A 24,746-nucleotide genomic window follows, 5' to 3' on the forward strand; every position below is an offset into this window, starting at 1 on the left:
GAATTATTTCCACCAAAGTACATGCAAATATGTTCAGGATTAAGACGACATATTCAACAATATACAGAGAAATTCGTCTTTATGTTAGATAAATATCATGTTTGTCCGCAGGAAACAAAATACAATTTCAATGGTGAACTAATATTTGAAAAAAAATCAAGGAAATACATTTCTTAAGATTTAAACGGAATCAAGTGAACATTCCGTGTGTGGTATTGACATTCAGTGTATCCACTCCCCCAAGTGTAAGGTCTATTATAATCTGATATGCAAATAGAAATACAACATCTGGCTTATTCGATGATTTATGGTATAGATTTAGAAGTTTGTAATGATACCCGTGACGCATATATACTGTTCCAGAGATTCATGCACTTTAAATTCACATCGATTGTGTATATTTTATCATCTTATATCTTCTGGTCTGAACCATTCACTTTATAAATAAAAAAGTAGAAGACCTGGAACAAAGGGAAAGTACCATATTGTTGTCCGAATATTTAAAAAATAATGCCAATAATCCATGTTTGCTCTTAATTCTAACAGTTTTCTCAGTGTATCCATCCATTTTAAAGCAACTCACATTACTATTTCTATATTCAAACAAGCCTGGATTGCTACTTTTTCTGTCTTTAAACAAATTCATATTACTATTACGTATTTTAAGCAAGCCCGAATTGCTACTTCTAATTATTTAAGCATGCTCAGGTGGCTTTTTCTAATTCAAAGCAAGCCCGGTTTGCTATTTCTAATTCAAAACAAGTCCGAATGTTTTTGTTTTTTAAATATGATATTTCTAACACGAAAGCCAAAGCAAGTCTGGATTGCAATATCTAGTTTTTAGTAAGCCCATATCGTATTTTCCCAATTGCATACGGCTTTTGTTTTTCTTTATCTCAGGCTTTTTATTTGTCCCTTGACAAAGGTAGGACATTCATTTCTTCATCAATATTTTCCTTCATCAAATCTGCTAAAATTCTTTATTTACTTTACCAATCATTGCCATAAAATTGAATAATTTTACAATTTTGTGTTTTCATGTACGTTTATCCGTTTTAGGACCATGATCTACAGTTATCCACCTTAATCATTTTTGCATTCCTTAACAGATAAAACAGGGCTTTGGGGTGTTTTAAAGACTTCGCAAGTCCACTTTAATTTTTGACATCCATTTCTACCAATAAAGCTATGCGTCACTTTTATGTATTATCTGAACAAACCACATTCAAATTCCAGCCAACAAAGTCAATACCCAACAATAGGAGCTATCGTTTGAATTCTATGTAATATATGATTGATTAAAACAGAGTCAGTGCTCGAATTTATGTAAAAGTACGACGCTTTTCTTATTGTTTGATATTTGTGTAAATATTTTGGTAGTGACCGAGTTCTCCCGGAACATGGTAAATAAACAACAGTATGGTCAATGATTGAAATACATGTAATATATTTACAATTTCAAACTAAAAGTCAAACAAATAATGTACAAGTAATTATAGATACTTAGGATATAAAAAGAGCACTTGTCAGCTTTATTGATTTTCACATGTTGTATTATAAGAAGTATATAATGAAGAGCAAATCGACGATAACATTTTTCAAAGATTTTAAAAGCACAGTACATGTACATGTACTTGTAGCTATATGTATAATAATTTGACAAAAGGTCAATATCGGAGGATTGTATTTCGGGTTGGTTTCAACTGAATATACGACCCCAGGATACGGCCTCAGTACTTGTTAATGTAGCACTTAGATTGATTGACAAATTTGAATTGTATTTATCTATAACGTAGTTATACCATACTTTAAACATGCTAAATATCCTTGAACTCAAATTACAAATCCTTACATTGTCATAATTTACTAAGATCTCACCGAGTTTATAATGAAAGGCATCATTACCAGTGTATAGTTGGTAAAGTTATACTAAACTGTTGATATTTAGGCTAATATGAGATAAATAAGCCCAGTCAAATGGCTAATTAGAAACCAACTGAATGCTGGTATGTTTAACTGTATTATTTCTCTACTTGTTTTTTCGTATGTTTCAATTATAACAGAGTACCTGTATACAACGTACACCAACAATGATGATATAAAATGAAATATAAAAGAACGACAATATGGCCTAGATCGGGAGGCCTAAAAGCTCTAGGTAGGGAGACATAAAATGTTTTGGAAGCCTAAAATCTCTACGTCGGGAAACTTAAAAGCTCTTGGTCAGGAGATATAAAATGTTTTGATCGGGAAACCTAAAGGTCTTGAAAGGGAAATTTATAAGTTATAGGTCAGGAACCATATAAAGGTCTAGATGGGGAAACTTAAAAACTGTAGGTAAGGACACCTAAAGGCTCTAGGTCTGGAAATCGAACATGGCTAGGTCAGGAAACCTAAACGCTCTAGATCGGGAAACTTAAATAAAATGTTGCTAAAATAAATCAAACTAAACTGATACTTGCACTTCACAAATTAAGCACTAAATGGAAGCAACCATTTTCACCATATACATCTCCCTGCTTTGTACTATAAAGTTTACCCACGGTAGACTAATCTTAACCTCCCACTGTAGTGTAGACATACAATTTAGACAATATTGTCTCAATCATTTGGAATAATTGCCATTCTTAACGGAAGTTTACGTCCCTCTGTTCATTACAAACTTATTTCTTTGTTATCATCTGATGGTTTATATTTGTTTTCTGTCCATTTCGTATTTTCCCAGAAATTATGATGTCAGTTCCATTTAGATCATATCTGTTATCAAAATGTCACGACAGACGAAGGAAAAAAAATCAAACAAGAATAGATACGACATGAAAGTGGTTGTTAAGTAATTGTCAAAAGATAAAGTTCTTATTTGAGGGTATTTTTCCGACATTTATGTTCTTAACATTTCTATGAAAAGCAATAATAGTTCTGTTGGCCTTTATTTATTGCCTGCTACATCTTTTTTCAAGTTACAGGTATTATGGTGATAAAGATTGCAAAAAGCGATGATATGTTATTTTGTGAAAAACACCGGCTTTACATTTTTCAAGAGACACTGAATGAACTTTTTGTTTACAATGCATACATTATAGTACTCTATCTGATGTGAATCAAACATATCCTACAATACATAGAACAATTCACTGACCTTTTTTATGGTAAATTAAATTAATTGCGTCCCAAAATAATCCATATCCTAGGGAGAATAAACTCTGTAGTTATAGTTGGAAAAAACAACATTCTTTTATAATTTGATCAATCAGAAAATTAAACTAAATTTGTCCTTATATTAGGATGAGACACTTTTGAATTGGACATGAGCAGCTCAGCAGGTGTTGCCTGAAAAACAGAGCCCCCCTTATCCTGTCGGTGCACCTAGTCCATGCTCCCAGTTTTAAGTGAAGTCCGGATTGCTGATTTTCTTTCGTTTCAAAGTACGTGATATTTTGGTTATTTTGTCGTGTATATTGTCTTTGACTAGTCGTTATTTCTGGATTATACATGTACTGGTCTCCTCTATTTCCCCTTGTCTAGTTGTTATTTCTGGATTATGCTGGTTCCCTCTATTTCCCATTGTCATTGTACTATAGAGAGATTACAATTTGTCATTGAACTGTGGATAGACAACTTCTTGTCATTTGACTTGGGCGGGGCCACTTTTTGTCATTAGGACTAGGAGAGATAAACTATCATTGAACTGTGGATAGACAACTTCTTGTCATTTGACTTGGGCGAGGCAACTTTTTGTCATTAGGAATAGGAGAGATAAACTATCATTGAACTGTGGATAGACAACTTCTTGTCATCTGACTTGGGCGAGGCCACTTTTTGTCATTAGGACTAGGAGAGATAAACTATCATTGGATTATGGAGAAATAATCTACGTCATAGGACTTCGAGAAACGTTCGCCACTGACAAATCGTAGTCATACGACTTGAGAGGATCAGCCTGTGTCATAGGACCAGGGATATATTATCTTTGTCACAGGATAAACGATGTTGATAGTTAAGATCTTTGACATTGGGCTTTAGACGGTCAACCATGGTCATAGTACTACGGGGAGCGTTATTGGGCTAGGGATAAATAAGGGTTTTTTTTACAATGTAACAGAAAGTTTTCACTGTAGAGATACATTGTCATATTTAGGAAGGACCATTTTCAAAGATATAAGCACCACCGTGCTTTAGGACTTAAAATAATTATTCATTGCATCATGAGTCTAATTGTGAAAAGTTGAGAGAACATTAAATAAAAAGAATTAAAATTTGATTAAACATACAGTGATATGGTAACGAGATACTTAGATTAAAGGCACATAAGACTGAGCAGTATTGTACCTTAGCAATTACATATAACGAATTCATTTGTATTTAAATCAATATTACTAGTATGTGAAATACAACAGCAGAGTGGTATCCCGGTAGTTCCATTAAGTACAGCAGCTTCCGAGAATATACATTTCATGTAATTTGCCAGGGTGAAGACTTATCCTTGGAAAAAAAAACAAGGAAGTTTAAAGTAAAAACCTTTTTTTTTAATTTCTTTATAAAAACAAGTTTACAAGTTTCTAAAATGGATTGAATCTAAGAAATTATATTATAAATGAATTGTAATTAGTGTACATGTAATGTGATGACACTTGAAACATTATCATTAAGAGACCAGTATAAGACAGTCTGTGCATGATATAACAAAATCTTATGAAATGAAGTTCTTTATTAAACAGTGTGAGAATTGTGAACAACCTGTTATAACTAAACATGTGCATTTACCATTCATTACTAAATATGCTCCACAAAAATTTCTTTTTTTTTCGAAATGGGAAAAAAATCCAGATGTGTTTGAATTAATAACAGAAAGTAGCAGATTTTAGATACATCAACAGAACAGAACTCAAATTTGACAATATCAGCTAAGACTTTCAATAAATCTCCATTGTATTCATTTTTTTTTAAAGTGCTCCTTTCTCTTTTTTGTGAAGTATAATTATATATACTCACTCTATGAGATTAGGCTATCATTATTCATGTTATATTGTATATAACGTCATTTATTGTTAATGAGTTAATGCCAATAAAGCATTGTATTGTATTATATAAAAATAAGTAAAAAAATTATAAAAGAAATGAGGGGAAATCATTTATTTTCGTTGTTTCTATTCTATTCAACTAGAACATTCTCTAGAAAAGTATTATGAGCTTAAGGAGTATTTCATGCCCGGTTGTCATGTTAACTTAAACAAAAGATATTTTTATCGCTTGGTTTCCTTAAAAAAGAAATTCTATCGTTCTTCTATCAATTTGGAAAAGATATATGATGATGTTCGATAATAGAAAGATTTCAGAACTATTTGTTTTAATTGATACGATTAAGTTCTATGCATGTTATGTGTAACTTTATGTAAGTGCCCATTCTATCACTGGCATCAATTCATCAAACTCAGTCAATTTCTATTCTTAGTTAGAAATAGAGAAAAAATATTCAATTCAATGCCAAGCAACTGACATCTTGTATTGTCTTTTTTATCTCCTGAAAGCAATTAATTGATTTCACACAGTTGTCTGATTATGACGACTAAACTTACTTAAATGGTAAGAAGATTGCTCGCAGATATATATTGTTATATGTAACATTTTTTTTTCACATTTAACCCTATAAATCTGAACGAAACTGATTTTAAAACCAAATCTACTTAAATTGTTGATTTCTGACTCTAGTAGGTAGCTTCAAACGAATCGATGACAATTACTTTATCTCACTTATGTGTGAGACACGTTTTTTGCAATTCTTGCTCTCAGTTTGAATAAAAATGTGTGTCCTTCCACAATCTAGATATGCACTTTTAGTGTCAAAGGAGCGACAATATCTATTTTTGCTCTTTGTACTTGGAAGGCTTATTAAATGTAAAGGTAAGTACCAAAAATCTTGGTTTTATTTCGGTTGAGAATGTCGCTTATGGCTTGTGGCTATGTTCAAAATTTGTTGTTATATCTTCCAAAAGGTACAAATCAATACCATATTGTATTAGCGTAAACAAGTGATTGGTTCTATACGAAAATTAAAATACATAAATCATTGTAATGAAGAAATTGTCTTTTAGGGTTCACATTACCTTTGTGAATCCAATTCATAAAGCGTTGTTTTTGAAGATTTTTGGATAACACTCCTGCTTCTCATATATTTGATAATGCATGAACCAAAAACTATTTACGCCAACCGTAGTGGTTTACACTATTATTGACAAGGAAACACGTGTGGTTGGTATATTTATTATTCATGCAGTTTTATCCAAGTATTTTCATTCAATGTTAAAGATTATCGGTCAAGTATATCAGTGATCTATGTAACATTACAACAGGAAGGAAACAAAATGAAACATTAATTTTGGATTCACAAATATGGCAGCTATCACACCTGTAACACTTTAAACCGGAAATATTAGATACATGTAACTGACAAAGCTCCAAATAGATTTTTAAAAAACCTGACCTAGAGAATTTTTATTCTTTTCGTTTAGTTGGCGTTACAGTTTTAATTTTTAGAGCTTTAATATATAATGGGTTCATGTATTTTTTTTTAGTTTTTCGGTTAAAAATCATTAAAGCTGTGTATATTTTATGTCGAAATGAGTTAACATTTGTTACAATTCAAAAGATACGTCTTGAATATTTAAGTTATTTTGGAGAAACAAAAAAATTTGAAATAAAGTTTTTGATGGTTGATTAATACTTTTCGAATATAAGAGTATCACAGAAAGCGAATTTGAGATTAATTAAGATTTATTCGGATAGGGTTTAAACACATACAGTTAGCTGCTTTATTGACCTGCACATATAGTGTTAATGAACAATTAAACTCTTCAAACGCTGGAAAACCAGAATGGGTCAAAACAAAGATATCATTAGCGGTACATGTAATTTCACTCTAATCTGATCGTAAAGGGACCACAATTAAATACAGATAAAATCATGAAAATGTCTACTATGAATTGAAAGGTCAGTTTTATATTCTATATTAATAGCTATGCACGTATCTGAGACATCAGCATCAGATGCTATCCTCTTAGCAGCATATATAATTAGACCAACAAAACTAAATAATTAAACGAAAAGATACAAACTTACATAAGCAATCATTGGGAGATTCCAGGAAGCGGCGGTGATAGCAGCATGGGAACACGTCCCTTCTGGTCCTATAAAACCAATAGTATCATTCACATATAAGTCCGTCATCCCGTGTAAAGCTTTCAAATAGTCATTAGCAGTATCATGGAACATTGTGTTAATCGTAAAATTTGGTAATATGTTTAAATTCTTCTTAATGTCATCTATAGCCCGATAATAAGCTCCGCCATAAAACTTTCCCATTCCTTGTCCAATTGAAACTGAAGCTAAAAACGAAATCTTTAATTCTGTCATTTTTTCCCTATTTTCATGCCTCGATTCTGATACGTATAGCACAGATACAATAAAGACAATTATTCCAAAACATGAATTAAGACTCTTCATTTTTTTCCACTCTAAAGTTGATATATTAAACCATATTATTGTTAGAGTAGTAATACTCTATACTTAGAACAAGTATATACAGCCACTTTGTGTGAAAACCTGAAAATAAAATAAATCCATTTCACAATTTTGTCTCTGTATTAATCAAATAATATTTACTAAGTTTATATTTACAAGTTACATAGAAAGGAACGGTTCCTGTGAGTTGACGATTGATCAAAGAACAATGCTAGTAAAGCTTTTCCATTTAAACAAACCTTACCGAGATGGAGGTGTAAGGTTAAATGGTCGATATCGAAATTTCCTCAATCTTAAAAGCTTTGTTTTAGCCTTCAAAATAAAAAAAAGTAAATCCACTTAACATTATCCGCGATACAAAAACGTTTTATTGAGGAAAAATTGATATAAATATTACATAAAATTATAATTACAATTGATTTCATCAAATGAAATGCATTCTACGTCAGACTTATATAATTTTATATTAAATAAAGACCGTGACGATGTCACGATAGGCCACCATAATAGTATCAGGTTTCTTCAAAATGTTCGAAGACATTAAATGAAAGGGATATTTGACAGGTATATTGTATGCAAAATAAGTACATATATAGGCTGTATATACACAGTAACGTTAAAAAGCATGATACGACTAGGGAGTTGATAGATAGTAAGGGTGTTGGTGTGGGCGTTATTTAAAACGTTTTTTTATTTTTAATTTGTTGTTGTCTGTGTCAGCGTGTGCGCGTGAAGTTATGATGTTGTAATGTTGGTGTTTGTGTACTCTACATATAGGTAATGTAAGTACCATTTCAATGTCATAGGCGGAAAGTAAAACGTATGGCAGTAAAACACTTGCATTATAAACCTAACCTTACATATTTAATTGTTTACTATTAAAATTCATGCACTTATGAATAAAAACATCCACAAATTGTTGTAGTAGAAGTAATAAAATCAGACATTTCACAATTTTGTGACATATAATACTTTGAAGCAGGAGATTTATTTGTGCACTTTTACAGTTTTAACAGGAAACACCTAAACCTTAAATGATAAGGGGTGATATTGTTGGTGTTGATATCATCTGTATTCAGGTAAACTAACATTCTTATTACCGCATCTATAAATAACTGATAAGTAAAAAATGTTATTAAAATATTCGGCCTTAGATTTGCAAACTTTAGTTACTTTGTGATTCTAAAATCTGACTTCGCAATTTTCTCCAGTGTTTCACATTTTTGATAAGATATGTACCAGATCGTCGATCATTGTTATATGTCACCACAATAATGAAAGTTGGCAATCACAACAATTCATTTATTAATACATCAATACACTGGTAAGCTACATGATTAAATAGAATCAAATAGCACAAGTCCTAATGTTGTACAAGTTGTAGTTTGATGAACTGACCGAGAAAGCCTTGAATTTAATTTAATCACCATGGATAGTTTTGGACGTATATTGGAATTTTGATGATACGCATTGAACAGTATTAACTACTGACTGAAGTCAAGATTACAATATAATACATAAATCAGATAGAACATATAAGATTTCCATACGAACTTAAGCGTAACTGTTAGAAAAGAAGTAGTAACACCGAAAATACAAACGTGAAAATTCTTGGACAAAACAAAACCGGGATCACCAAAATTACTATACGCAAAGATCAAAACGTACGACTAAAAAGAACCTAATCTTTCACACACAAAATCGAATAGCGAAATCCCTACTAAAATCTGCGGGGAAGGCATGTGCTCCAAAAAGGTTAGCAGTTCCTGCTTCCTGAACGACACTATTCATGCTTCTCGTTGATTGATTGATTGTTGGGGTTTAACGCTCGAGCAGCAATATTTCACTATATTCACGCGATGAACATGAAATGGATGGCAACATGAACATGAGATGATGAAGACGAAATGAAAACAGGGATGGGACACAAGGACAATAGGGTCGACAAATTTTGATTGCTACAAGAGAAAAGAGAGGGATGGGTAGGGTCGGGCAATTTAGCCTCCTGTGGCGGAGCGCAAAGGTTCCTACTTCTATCGAATACCACAGCTGGGTTCTTTAACGGGCGAGGAATGTGGCATCTTTCCCAACACGGTGCACCACTATGGTTTGCGGTCAGGTTTTCCGTAATATAGCCTGACAACCCCAGCATGTAACACGCTTGGGGTACCCAATTCCACCACCTGGGGAACACATCCCAGTTGCTCTGTGGGCAGAGCGCCTAGCCCTCGGCTAGGTTTCTGGGCACTATTTAGTTGCCTTTTACGACAAGCTTAGCGCTGCTGTAGGCCTATTCTTTTGACACCCGGGCCTGCACGGGGCGCTTCTCTCGTTGAAGGTCAAGTCCAAAAACAAGAAGGACATCTATGACAGTTGTAGGTCACCGATCGTTTTCAAAAGAGGCACTTTATATTGGTCAGTCAGGTCATGAACAACTCCAATCTCTGCGCAACAGATCCTCGTATTGTACTAGTGATCCCGATGGCAGTCACAATTTATAGAGAAACTAGCGTCGAATGGGCGTCAACTTCAATTATCTTGAACTAATCTCAATATTACACAACGCACATCCATACCTCGTACAAGGCTGTACTACAAAATAACAGAATTAATAGCGCAGCCCGAAAACCGTAACATCAATAGGATGCTTAACACCTTCAATAATGAGCTAGAGATATTTAATTAATTTTGACTTTTTTAAATCTTAATTGTGAAGTAAACTGGATAACATTTAGGCGTTCAGGGACATTGAATGAATGCAAACAGTTAAATGTTTGTTTGTTTGTTGGGGTTTAACGTCCGAGCAGCAATATTTCAGCTATATTCAGACGATGAACATGAAATTGATGATAAAACGAACATGAAATGATGATGAAATGAAAAAGGGATGGGGCACAAGGGCAATGGGGTCGACAAATTTTGATGGCCACTGGAAATAGGGAGAGGTGGGAAGGGTCGGGCAATTTAGCCTCCTGTGGCGGAGCCCTATGGTTCTTACTCCGGGAGTAGGGTTCTTTAACGTGCGAGGATCGTGGCATCTTTCCCAACACGGTGCACCACTATGGTTTGCAGTCAGGTTTTCCGTATTATAGCCTGACAACCCCAGCATGTAACACGCCAGGGTTACCCCATTCCACCACCTGGGACACACATCCCAGTTGCTCTGTGGGCAGAGCGCCCTAGCCCCCGTCTAGAGTTCTGAGCACTATTTAGTCGCCTTTTACGACAAGCTTAGCGCTGCTGCAGGCCTATTCTTTTAACACCCGGACCTGCACGGGGCGCAAACAATTAAAGCCACAAGAAATCTGCTGATAGTAGAAATGCCGAGCAAAACCAGAACAGGAAATTTGGAATGACCACTCTTTGCATAAACTGGTGAAAATGTATATGTTTCTTTAGAAATGCGATTGATTGATTGATTGTTGTGTTTTAATGCCTTTCAGGGCCATATCACGGCAAGAACATTTTAACAACATGAAAATATTAAAAGCAAGATCAAAGTCTCTTCATAAAGTAATAAAATTAAGACAAAATGCTATTTACATATAAAGGTACGAAAAAGGTAAATTTAAGACAAAAAATACACATAGAAACATTACTTCGATAAAACATTAAAATACTGAAAAATCAAAAACCATAGGTTACTTGAAAATGAACTGAACGGATAGGGCCAAACTCATCACCTCCTTAATCCGTGACAATTCCCATAAGAGTACACTCTCCATGAATATACCTCATGATTTTATTGTTATTTATAATACCAAGAGTTATAGTATTGGTCCTGTTGTTCTCTTTTGTATCATTATTGCATTACACAATATTTCTGTAATTATAAAGTGTTAAATTGACGTCAACACCATATTTATCTTTTTTAAAAAAGTATAACTAAAATTTAAACATCGTTCATTTGCTTTCTAATAAAATCGGTACATCTGAATGATGTTATAATTATTTTTCGATTTTCATTCATATTTACACATTTAAAATTGAAAAGGTCAGAATTTTATTACAATAAGGCTGTAACAGATACAGGAACGGGGCAAAAACATTGGTATTACTATGATTATGTTTTGTTCTTTTTTTTTCTAATTTTGCTCAAGGTTTCTTTTTGTTCACGTGCTTATAACAGGCTACGAAACTCAATTTACCATCTTACTACAAATGCCGCCTTTTTACAATGTATGAAACAAACATTGAAAATTGAATGTTAAACATTAAAAAGACGATATATGACTATCCCATTTATTGACAAGTTAGTTGACGTATTTTGTCCTGGCTTCAATAGAATATAATTATCGTTTAAGTAGCAACTTAATGTTATATGGAACGTAATTGTTAAAATATCAGTGAGACAAAAGTATTTTGTTGAGAGATTTAAATGCACTTACTCAAATGGTTCATTTGTATTAATGCTTGGGATAAAAACAAGCATGCTTTTTGCAGTACATTTATAAAAAGTGTATTGGAACGATGAGGATTTTTTTATTTTACACGGACATAAAACTAATATGTTAATCATTTTAAAATTACATGCTACATTTGTTGTAACCCAACGTTACCAATTATTTGAAAAATAACTTCACTTTGAAATATGACATAATTGTATTATCAACATTTTAGTAATTCCAAAGCATGTAAAGTCGATATCTAATAAATAAATGTTGTTTTTATTCCTCAAAGTGCTTTTATTTAATAATGTAACAATACCTTAAGGATTAAAGAAGTACTATTATACTAGCTGCTTTTTATACTACAAAAGTTGTAGTAAATGCAACTGTAAATAAAGACTGCAAGTAAAAGTTACTCTACATTCGGCGGGTGTTTTTAGAATAGCAAGCAGAGGACGCCTGCTCCACGGGTACACCTGGTCCATGCTTCAAGTTATTATTGGAATCCAAAGTGCTCATTTACTTTTGTTTCTTTATACGTATTATTTTGGTTATTTTATGTTCTTTGTTGTGTGTATCTGTTTTCTCTTTCTGGTCTTTGTCCCTGGATTACATTCTCTTGATTTCCGCTAGAATCTTGGTTCCATTTATTACTTTTTGACATGTTGCATTATTCAATTACTGTACAATAAGATATATTTGAAACTTTTTTTCGATGGCAGGTTTAGTAATATCACAAAAAGCAAACTATGGAATAAACAGAAAATATAAATTCATTTAAGTACGCATGACCATTGTAATAAAAAACATATTGTACATTAAAAGCAACCGACTTTTAAACAAGCACTAAAATTATTTTTAAGGAGTCGCAGAAGAATATTTTGGTGTGATGTATCGCATTAATTCTGTTCTTTGAACTTTGTCAAGAGTAATCAAGGGAACCAAGGTTATAGCGGTAATCAAAAGAATGTAATCCAGGGACAAAGACCAGACATGGAAAACAGACACACACAACAAAGAACATAAAGTAACTAAAATCATACATACAAAGTAACAAAAGTAAATGAGCAACTCGGACTCCACTAAAAACTGGGAGCATGGACCAGGTGCACCGGTAGGGTAAGCGTCCTCTGCTTTTCTAGAAACACCCGCCGAGTTTATCTTTATCCCTTACAATACTGGGTATTTCATAATGCTAAGAACAGACAACATTGCGGTGAATAAGTCAGTTTTAGATGGTTTACAAAGATTTCTAAACGCATTTATTACTTAAAAAAAACGGAACACACTTTGTGAATGAATTTTATTAAAATAAAGGTGTTTAATGCTCCAAGATTTGTCTTGCTATACCATTATTGTTATTCATTGTTATAATGACAATATTAAAATCTAAATTTAATTTAGTAAAACCTGCTATAGAGCGTTTTTAAGATTCATTAACGAGGCGTCGATTTAAACACAGATGTACTATTTTTTCTTATCGAATTGTTGGTACATACATTTGGTTTTCAGATGCTTTTTTTAGTGATTCACGTTACCAGAAATGAAAATGCTGTCAATCTTATTTTATGTACATCCTTATTGAAAGTTTGGAAAACATCTGTACCCGAGAAAAACTAATACTATTGGTTGATATTGTAATAAATAGTTAATGTCAATCCTAATTCGTATAAACCGCATGGAAAAAGTAATGACACGTTTTACTAGTATATTAATAAGGGGTACAACATAGTAAAAATGATATTCTTACCACAAGACAGCCGCTTCAAAATATTCTAGGAGGCGCTTGTAGCCAGATTCAAATAATATTAATCGTTGGTGTTTGACGTAGAAAGCAACTGAATGTCTAGTTCTACCTTCTCCTATTTTTTAATATTTTTTTTCAATTTCAAAATGAAAAAAACAATGTTAAACTACGTCCAAAATGAAAAAAAACGTTAGCATGGGTAAATATGACGACAAAGGGGGCACACAGCCGAAGAAAGGGAAGGCTCACTCGCTCATTTCCTTGTTTGCAATCTATATGTTTTCATAATGGAAAACTAACTGTTTGTGTTTATCTTACAGTTTAGACTATGTACCCAAGTTTATTTTGTGCAAAGAAAATGTCACACAAACCATGATTATTGTACTTGAAAACCGGTGAAGTGTTTAACGCTTTACTTTTTTGTGTTGGTCTGCTGACCAAACATTATAGAATTATGTGGAAGGAGTATGTCAAATTGGAATAAACGTCTGTTACAACTTCATGAAATTAATTAAGTGTCTATGTAAGAATCACGTAGCGGGTGAAACATGGTATGAAAAAAACCATCCATTTTGAAAGATTAATTTGACTATTTGCACCACAAAAATCAAGGAAAATGCCACAATATCATTTTTGTAAATTGAGTTATAATTTCAATGGAATGCACTAAAATGAACATTTCAAGGGCAGATTAGTCAGTCAAAAACCTCATATTTTTCTAACTTTTTTGATGCAGAGGTCAAATAATGGTCTTTTTAAATGAAGAAATAATCTTGGAGTGAAAGTGTATTGTCAGATCAGTGGGCTTTGATATGTAAATTTCTGATTTTTTCCCATTTTCCTGGATCTTAAAAACTTACACTCAAGGGTCACTTAACTAAAAACCTTTCATGTTTATTGTACGCTTTAATTAATATTGAAATAAATGAAAATAAACAGTAAGTAGGCTATTCAGCGACAAATAAGAATAAAACTGTAGCGTTATGTCAATTGCTTTTTACAATAACTAATAAAAGACAACACAATTAAAGAATGATAAATTTCATCAAAACTGTAAACTGTAACGAAATTCCGAGTATGGTGTGTACATGATAAAATGTGTTTTCAAAAATAAGAAATACTACAAATGATGGGAGAATAATTCCTCCATATCTACTAAATACATAGCACAAACAATACATTAGATAAAAATGACAATATTCAACAACAGTTAACCAATAAGAAACTCTTTAAACATTGTTTTTTAACTGAATAAACTCATTGTCAGAAAACTCACATACTACTAAATTTTACTTTGTCTGCCCTGTCTTTTAGATCTTCTTAGGCGTCGCCTCTCTGATCCTTTTTAATAATATTTGTATCAATACCTGCTTCCGGCCCAAAAATGTCAGGTAGAAATATTGGATTGCTTTTCCAATGAATATTTAGGGAACTCTTAAAAATGTTTATGTTTCTGGCTTCCACACATGATTTACGCAGTTAATTCCACATGTCCACAACTCTTTGCGTAGAACTAAGCTAGCTTCCTTTTCTTTGTTTTGAAGTGTTTTTTAAATATCTTATATTTATGACCTCGCGTATTCGACTCTCTGATAGGAAAAATATTGTCACATTCAACTCTATCGATACCATTAATAATCTTATGTGTCTCAACTGACTCTGATCTTGCCCTTCTGTACTGTAGTGATGGTAATCCTAGATAGTTCAGCCTTTCACCATAGCTCATGTGTTGGATGTCTTTTAAGAGTCTGGTTGCCCATCTTTGCACATTTTCGATTAGGATTGCTTCCTTTTTTTTTAAATGACCAAACAGAACTACCATACTCCAGATGTGGACGTACTATACTTTTGTATAATACAAGGAACATTTCTTTGTCTAAATATTTAAAAGTCCTAGTTTCTGATTTGCCTTTCTGACCTGGATATGTATATGTTCTTGAAAATCTAGTTTGTTATCTATGGTGATTCCGAGATCTTTTTCTTTGTTTGTCTCTGTTATGATCTCATTATTCATGGTATATTTAGCACCTGTTTCTTGAACTATGTGCAAAAGTTTGCATTTGGTTTTAGTAAATTTTAGTAACGAATCATCTGACCATTGCATTAGAGCGTCTAAGTCCCTTTGTTGACTAATATTTTCTTCTTAACTATTTACTGTGGCATAGACTTTTGTGTCATCTGCAAATAGTTTGACCAGATTTTCAATAGCATCAGGAAAGGGAGGTCACTTATATATATTATGAGAGTATAGGATCAAGAACACTGCCTTGCGGAATTCCACTGGTGACACTGGACCAGTTTGAGTTTTACCACAACTCTTTGTTTTCTATTATTGAGGAAATCTTTAATCCGATTTAGTACGCAACCGTCTATTCCGTATCCTTGGAGTTTGTGGATTAGTCTTTTGTGCAGCACTGTATCAAAGGCTTTCTGGAAGTCAATATCAATACATTCAATGAATTTTTGGTTGTCTAGGTCAGTTGTCCACTTCTCTATTACATCTATTAGCTGGGTAACACAAGATCTTCCCTTTCTGAAGCCATGTTGGTGAATTATGAGTAGTTTGTTTTTTTTCTTATTGCATATTTCTTACAAGATTCTCCAGACTTTACAAAAATACACACACTAGTAATGGGAGATAAATCAAAAGAAGCGAACATTTATCTGTCAGGAGTTTTTACGCGATTAAAAAAAATATATCTACAGAGCATGTGGAAGTAAATTAGTAAAACGTCTTCATGTATTTCAAAATGTTTTTTTAAAAGACAAAATGTGCTCTCCGTCTTTCAAGAACGTAATTAACAACGTCTAATGTTTTTAAATTTATTTGTGCAGACGCGAAAATTTTTACTTCAAATAAAAACAAAAATTCACTAATGAAGGCAGTGTTTCATTTGCCGGCATTTTTCTCTCAATAGTTTTTGATAAGAAACAAGATTTTTAGCACTTTTAAGTATTCAATATACTAATTTGTCGATTACATACTAATCAAGCATATTACATGACCAAAAGCTATCTAAGATAACGGTGCATGCGGTGTTGCCAAAGATGTCACAGCGGTATGAGTTCGAGTACCGCGGAGGGAACGACCAAAGATTTGCTTCGTAAATTTGACAGTTCTAACATTGTTGGGAATTTTTCAGCAGACCCTTATATGCTTACGTTATCTTCCCTGTATGAATTTGATATGATGGAGCAGTGCAGCGAATAGAGTCGTCACATTCTGAGACGTTTGTATACTATTTATTTGTGGTGACATATATCGTTAATTTGACCCTCTATCCTACATAACAACACCTAGAGCTGCCCGTACTACCATACATCGTGTACTAAGTTACAGCTCTAGATTTATCCTACGAGCAGGAATGACCCGGCCAGCGAAAGCTATATTTTTATATAGCCTAGTTGGCCGAGTGCTCTAGGGCGCTGGACTTTGTGTAGGCGGTGTTGCCATAGATGTCGCAGCGATACGAGTTCGTGTCCCGCGCAGGGAACGACCAAAAATTTGCTTTGCAAATGTGACAGTTCTAACATCGTTGGGCATTTTTCAGGACCCAGAAAATACAGATAAATATGAAAAAAATCAGGTTATCTGTAAAATTTATACATTTAAAGGTAAGATGAATTAAATGAAATCCATTACTCAGTTTAAATGCATTTTTGCAAGCAATCAAGTGGTAGTAGAATGTTAAGATGTACATTTTTTACCTAAAGAACACTTTTACGTCAATTGCAGAAAAAAAGATTTCCATCATATCAAAAGAGTAGTTGTAAAACCCATATAACAACAAGAAAAAAGATTTTATGAAAACATTGACGTGTCATATCCGTTGGAAAAAGCTCGAAAATACTAAAATCGGTCGGATTTGTATGTCGGCTTTTTATAGGACTACTAAAAGGAGTTTTTGCCTTTACAATATTAGATTTCTATACCTTCTCAAAATATATTATGATAATTTTCTAAAGTCTTAATGTAGAGAAATACTACTGAAGTCAAAGCCTACAATCGATTGCATTAGATCAAATAGATAAGGCAGTTCGTTTTAATAGTTCTTGAGGTTGAAAACAACAATTGAAGATATTTTTTATACCTATCTTTTGTTTAAAACCCAAAACATAGTCAGCGAGGTAATCCAAATGGATAGGTCTTCAGTCACTAGAACATTTGAATGACTCCTGATAGTCAAGCTTCAAAGTGATACTGGTGTGAAAGGGAAATTAATATTACTCCAAGTAGGGGGTTCAACATCTAGAACAAAGATGTCAGCCTCCAGTAACTTTTCAATTTGTAAACTAGGAAATTGAAGTATTGATTAAATGTTTCAAATGCATACATTCAGAAGCATATCTTTCATAAGGTGGGAAAATGTTTGAAATAACGCCATCTATTGCATACAAAGATTCCTTTAGATGCAATTTTCAAATTGAAATATGAAATATAAACTAGCTATCATGAATGGGACAGTATGGTTAACCAATAACCGAGCCATTTTTATAACTCGTTAACTTTTAAGAGTAAAAAATTACAATTCAATAATTTCTTATGAGGCTTTCATTTTGCAGCTGCGTCAGCATATGACTTTATCCAGCATATAACTGTCCAAAATATAAACTTGTCCCATGAGGCAGAAAATGTATTTGTGTGACAATATTCTCTGCTCTCAGCAAGGCTTTTTATTTATTATAAGACATCATAATTTGATACATGTATGTGGTAACCATTATATTGAATACTTACATGAGTTTAGTCATTAGTTTCACTGATAAGAAATTTTCCAATGCTGTACCTCAAGATAATTTGAACATTAAAAAACTACACGGTGAATTTTTCTAAAATTGTGTTTCTGGTTTTCGACATGAATGGTCCATATGATATCATTTTTGTACGAAAATTGAATTAAAGGTTTTTGCAAAGTAGAAGTTTTCGTATGGGCAAATAGCTGACAATTGCCACCGTTTTTTGTTATTTGGGTAAAATAAAAGCCAAGTTACTCTTCTGCAACATCAATAGAATAAACAAATCATCTTAACTCGTTAATATTAATCCCTTTAAGTGTTTTTGACTTGATATTCAGTTGTTTATTTGAATATTCTGTAAAATATGACCCTTATGATGATATTTTATTCAAAATTGTCAACTTTCCTTTCATCTGTGGCAATATCCCTTCAGCACCTGCATATTACAACTCATACGTTATGCCAGATCTTGCCGAAACTACGCAGACTTTTTGTATCGCGCTAGAACTCTAACAAATAGGCTTCTGGAACAGGGTTATGTTGCCACAATATTGAAGTCATCACTACAGAAGTTTTATGGTCGTCATCATGAAATCGTGGATCGTTATGTTGTATCCATCTGCACCATGAAAACTGATTTATTCAACGGGTCTTGGTTTTCCTTTCCCTTACCCTACCGGTACACCTGGTCCATGCTCTCAGTTTTTAGTGGAGTCTGAGTTGCTCATTTGCTTTTGTTACTTTGTATGTATGATTTTAGTTACTTTATGTTCTTTGTTGTGTATGTCTGTTTTCCATGTCTGGTCTTTGTCCCTGAACTGCATCCTTTTGATTACGGCTATAACCTTGGTTCCCTTGATTACTCTTAAATACCAGATATGTTTCAGTTTAGCCAATTATTCAGATTTCTAAAAATAGAAACTTCTTGATCTGGCCAGCGATAGCTATATTTTTATATAGCCTAGCTGGCCAAGGGGTCTAGGGCGCTGGACTTTGTGCAGGCGGTGTTGCCATAGATGTCACAGTGGTACGAGTTCGAGTCCCGCGGAGGGAATGGCCAAAAAATTTCTAACATCGTAGGGAATTCTTTTATATATATATATATATAAACGTCTCAGAATGTGACGACTCTATTCGCTACACTGCTCCATCGGATCAAATTGATACAAGGAAGATAACGTAAACTTATAGAAGGGTCTGAAAAATTCCCGACGATGTTAGAACTGTCAAATTTGCGATGCAAATTTTTGGTCGTTCCCTCCGCGGGACTCGAACTCGTACCGCTGTGACATCTATGGCAACACCGCCTGCACCAAGTCCAGCGCCCTAGACCACTCGACCAGCTAGGCGGCTAGAGGCTCAGGTTCTCTGCATGAAGTGTCTATTTTCTCGTTTTAAGGTTATTGCAGTTTAGGACAATATATATATTTTTATTTCAGAGAGACTGTTAGGTTGTACAAAATTCACATTAAAAATACTTGTGATATATGGTTTTCACATTGTAAGACCTGGCGAAAATACCAGAATACATTTTTTGTAACAAGATACAAGTTGAAGTTCGTTGTGTAGTCAAATCCGAATGATTGAATTGTTTGTTGACGTAAGCAATACTGATGGGAAAGACTTAGTAATACCGAATTGTCATCGCGAATTGAAATTTCATGTAACGGAGATTTTTCAGGTCGACAACCGAATTCAAAGTAAATAATATTTCCTGAAAGAAGTTAAACCCTTTTCTGTTAAATTAACTTAAATTACTTTTTTACTTACATGGATTTCAGAACAAAGTAAGTCTAAACAAATTAAATAAATTTACATAGCAATAGATGTCATAGGTATTTATGTATTAGAAGCAAAAATAAGGTCAGCACCAAGCGAGGAGCAAACAATCAATAATTATTGCATTACTTGCTTGGCAGCAATTTTTGTAGTTGCTAGATAAAGATATAAATTTAGTTGGTGGTTATATAATTTGGTTTAATTAAGTTTAATTTCGTTCATTATGTATGCTCATCTGTGTCTATAACAATTACAAATGTTCATGTCATTGGAAGTTTGAACTCACAATTTGACAACAAAAGCTCATAAACAATAACTTCTTTTGCAGTAAAATCACTTCAACAAATGTTTAAAAAAGTACATATCTCACTAAAATCCTTTGTAGATTCTCCACTTAAGATATATCAAACGAGAGAAACTGGAAGTTTTCGTATTCTTTTTTATCTTTTTCTTATGGGTTTGAACAAAATCTTATATATTTGAATTCATTTATGATTAAAATAGAAAATGGAAACATAATAAAGTAAAGATTAAAACACACACACGTAAAGCATATAGGTGACATTAAAACAACAAAAACCTTCGAGTAGAATCCACAATTGCAGGGTAAGCGTTGATGTTTTCTAACAATTTATTAATTCGTGTCATGTCTTGTCGTCTACGAAAAACATGAGGGTAGGAAACTTTGATAGCTGACGCACTGGATGTTCCTATATCTTATACTTGCTTCCTTCTCGGCTTCTGGATTTTAATGATTAAATTTCATATTTAATTGCTTTTAACTGATTACTCATTGTGGGTGATTGATTTGATTAGGTATTTAATGTTAGTCAGGAAGGTAAGGCAGTCTGATTATTATATAAGTTCAACAGTATTAAATATTGCATCGTTATATGTATACATGTACAGAAGTTCCAGAATGTTGCAAACCAATATAATCTAAACAAACTATCTATTTAGAAGTGTGATTGAAACTACTCTACCTGTGGATTTTTTCTCGATATTATGGGACCGACGTATGGAAGAAGTGGGTTAGGAGAGAAAAACACAATTTGCCAGGTTATATCACCTTTCAATCAACGAAGCGGTCTTTTTCCCAATCGTTCCCAATAAAAATTTTAAAAAACTGAGAGACAGGTCTCAGCGGCTCAAATACGGCTACTTGGACATTGTAATATAACCATAACTTAAAAGCTCAAAACATTCAATGGTCATCATGACCTGGGCTGCCGATAAAAATGTAATTTGGCAAATGACCTACATCTGTCATTACTTTTTTACCATTTAACTGGATAGGACCTCCAACGATGAGCATGATAGGTTTTCCATCTGCTCTGCTCTGCTCACCCTCCCGGAACACTTGAGTTATCAAAGACTTTTAAAAGTGGATTCGTTCTTTTCTATGTTCTTCGCTTGATGTCTTTTTCATGATGTTCAAGCAATTTTTATCCGAAGTTGTCGTTATGTCATTTATAAATAAAACAATAAAAACTTCCTTGAATGTCACAAGTCTTATTATTGTGTACTATACTATCTCTTGATATTAGATAATGTTATCTGAAAACGAAACATGGTGAAAAATACCGCCCTAATTTTAGTCTATTCAGAAATGTTTTAAATATAACTAGGTCAGCAAGGTGTTAGGCATGTTTGAACACATATCACACACGAGTAATATATAACATTTCGAGTACCATATTTTACTGGATTCTTTGTTTTGGCATAGTTTAGTCGGGGTTATATACAATTATGTAGGTTATTCTTGAAGAACTAGAGATTCATATTTTATAAAAGACTGAGAACCAGACGAATTGGAAATAGAATTAGTCCCAGTATATGTAGCAATGATTTATTTATTAATGATAGACAGAGTAAGAAGTAGTGTTAAAATTTAAAGTATGGCACGAGTTAGAGATCGGTTAGAACTGATTCCTTTATCCTGTGTAATGTCTGGTACGCAATTAGCATACGCAAATATGATTATACATGTTAGATGCAGACTTTTGGTTTTTAGATTAACTCAACCTTTGCTTGCAAACACGTCTTCGTGGTACATGTATAAGTTGGAAACGTTTAAATGGGATTATCGTAATTATAACTTTTAACATAGTTTCCAAAAAACAAACAAACAAACAAACAAACAAACAAAAACAAAATACAAAAAGAAAAATCTGAAGCAACGAATGCGACCTTACTTTGACTTAAGAGATGATTAATGAAATATATTTTAATTTTAAAGCAACGTATTGAACCTATGATGCTCTGTCTAATAAACCTTGAAAAGTTTTGAAACATGACGATAATCACAAGAACGTAAAGCCCGAACGTGATAACGCGTATGAAAATCGAATACAATTTACCACAAAAGAGAATTAAACCACCAAAACTATGTTTGTAGAGAAATAAACGTTAAATTGCGTACAAATAACGTCTACATTGGAAATAAGTTTACAACAACCACTGAGTATGCTTAGATAGCAGACATAAGAGGAAAATCTGACCATTTTAACATCGATCTTGAAATAAAGAAGACTGCGAAAACATCAAGCAAAGTCTTGATTATCTATATATTTATATAAAACACCCTTAAGCATCACAAATATAATTCATGTACGCATGCGTATGATATCGACAAAAAAATACATAACAAAATCTTTCTACTGACACACAAAGGTGTCTCTAAGTTGTACATCAATTTTAATTCAACGTGAAACACTGAAACTCATAACGCAGGTGTGACAGAAATTCATTCTGTCATGAACTGAAATAAATATTATTTATTGTAATAATGTGATGTATAAAAATGATTTACTTGTTGAAACATTTTAAAAAAAATATAAAAATGTTAAAAAATCTATATTTATTCTATTTTTGATATTCTTATATAACGTCATTTTTATGGGGGAAAAAGAAATATGAATAATATATTGATCCTGATTTTTAAAGGAGAAATTTACTGAAACCAAGACAGATAACCACCCGATATTATAAACAAGAACAAAGTTCACTACATGGTCCAATTCAGTCTACTCTGACATGATATATTTAATCAACAATGTGTGCATATTTTTTAATTGATATATTCAATAAATAAATTCATAATGTGCCTTTTCTTCGAAGACAAATAAATTTTGTTTAAATTCGAGACACTTTTTAAAAGTAGTTAGCATCAAATATATTTGTATAGATCGGTAGTTGTTGTATATATAAAGCGTATACACATAAAATACAGATAAACATGTTTGTTTTCTTAATTCAAATACAAAATGATTAAATTCGTCTAAAGATATTTATACTCAACTTCAAGGCACACTTCAAATAATAACTTATCGAACATGTTTAAGCAAGTAAAAATGCGCCAATAGAACGCATATTTTATGCATTTTTTTCAAATATTTTAATAGTATGACACAAACTCTTTTGACAACTTCATGTATTCAATTACTTTACCAGCAGTCATTCAAATACATATTCTTTAAAAAGTAAATAATACTTGTCCATGTATCATTATTTTGTTTTCTTATTTTCACACTTCGAAAGAAAAAAAATACTTCGATCACAGAGGGTTTTTTTGCTTTATACTGTTAAGATCATAGTTCTAAAAATAAACAACAATGGAACTGAGTATCAACAACAGTGGGACTGAGTATAGACAACAATGGGACTGAGTATAGACAATAGTGGGACTGAGTATAACCAACAATTGGACTGAGTATAAACAACAATGGGACTGAGTATAAACAACAATCGGACTGAGTATAGACAACAGTGGGACTGAGTATAGACAACAATGGAACTGAGTATAAACAACAATGGGACTGAGTATAAACAACAATCGGACTGAGTATAAACAACAATCAGACTGAGTATTGACAACAATTGGACTGAGTATAGGCAACAGTGGGACTGAGTGTAGACAACAATGGAACTGAGTATAAACAACGATGGAACTGAGTATAAATAACAATCGGACTGAGTATAAACAACAATGGGACTGAGTATAGACAACAGTGGGACTGAGTATAGACAACAATGGAAATGAGCATAAACAACAATGGGACTGAGTATGAAAATATGAACTTCTTATACATTTTGGTAATAGAAGTTAGATAACGAAGGTCAGTAAAATATCTGAACAGAAATAAATGTCTCCGCTTACATTTAGTTCTGTTGTTAGGGGTGTTTTCTCTGCATAATTTCGTTGATAATTGATACTTATTATGTAATATCTGCATTTTTTTGTTTTAACACTAAAAGAAGCCTATCAAATACAAATATTATGTATTTCAATCACACTATCTACCTTAAAAGTAAACATCTTGTGTGTAGATACTAATACTCTCTTGAATAAAAATGAATTGATTATTTCTTTCTATTTTCTTAATATTTGGAGTTATTAAACTGACCAGATTACCCAGCTATGTTACAGGCCAAGGCATCGAGACCAGATTACCCAGCCATGTTACAGGCCAAGGCATCGGAACCAGTTTACACAGCTATGTAACAGGCCAAGGCAAAGGGACTAACACAAAGTAGAGCGACCGTATCAATGAAGTAAATAGATCTTGATTGTAACA

At 32.9% G+C, this 24,746-nt stretch overlaps 1 protein-coding gene across 3 annotated transcripts in view; it reads right to left on the minus strand.

The window, feature by feature from the left end:
• The window catches only part of LOC148619277 (guanylate cyclase 32E-like), a 50,829-nt gene that overhangs the window by 24,628 nt on the left and 1,455 nt on the right, over window positions 1-24,746 (minus strand). For all 3 annotated transcript variants that reach the window (XM_088578986.1, XM_088578983.1, XM_088578985.1), the window contains exon 2: window positions 7,117-7,599. In XM_088578986.1, the coding sequence (XP_088435112.1) occupies window positions 7,117-7,500 (384 nt within the window). In that variant the 5' untranslated portion in view covers window positions 7,501-7,599. The remainder of the gene's footprint in view (window positions 1-7,116; window positions 7,600-24,746) is intronic.

This window comes from Perna viridis, chromosome 4 (genome assembly GCF_037379345.1).
Source record: "Perna viridis isolate PV_CMFRI_1.1 ecotype Kerala chromosome 4, ASM3737934v1, whole genome shotgun sequence".
Classification (NCBI taxonomy): domain Eukaryota; kingdom Metazoa; phylum Mollusca; class Bivalvia; order Mytilida; family Mytilidae; genus Perna; species Perna viridis.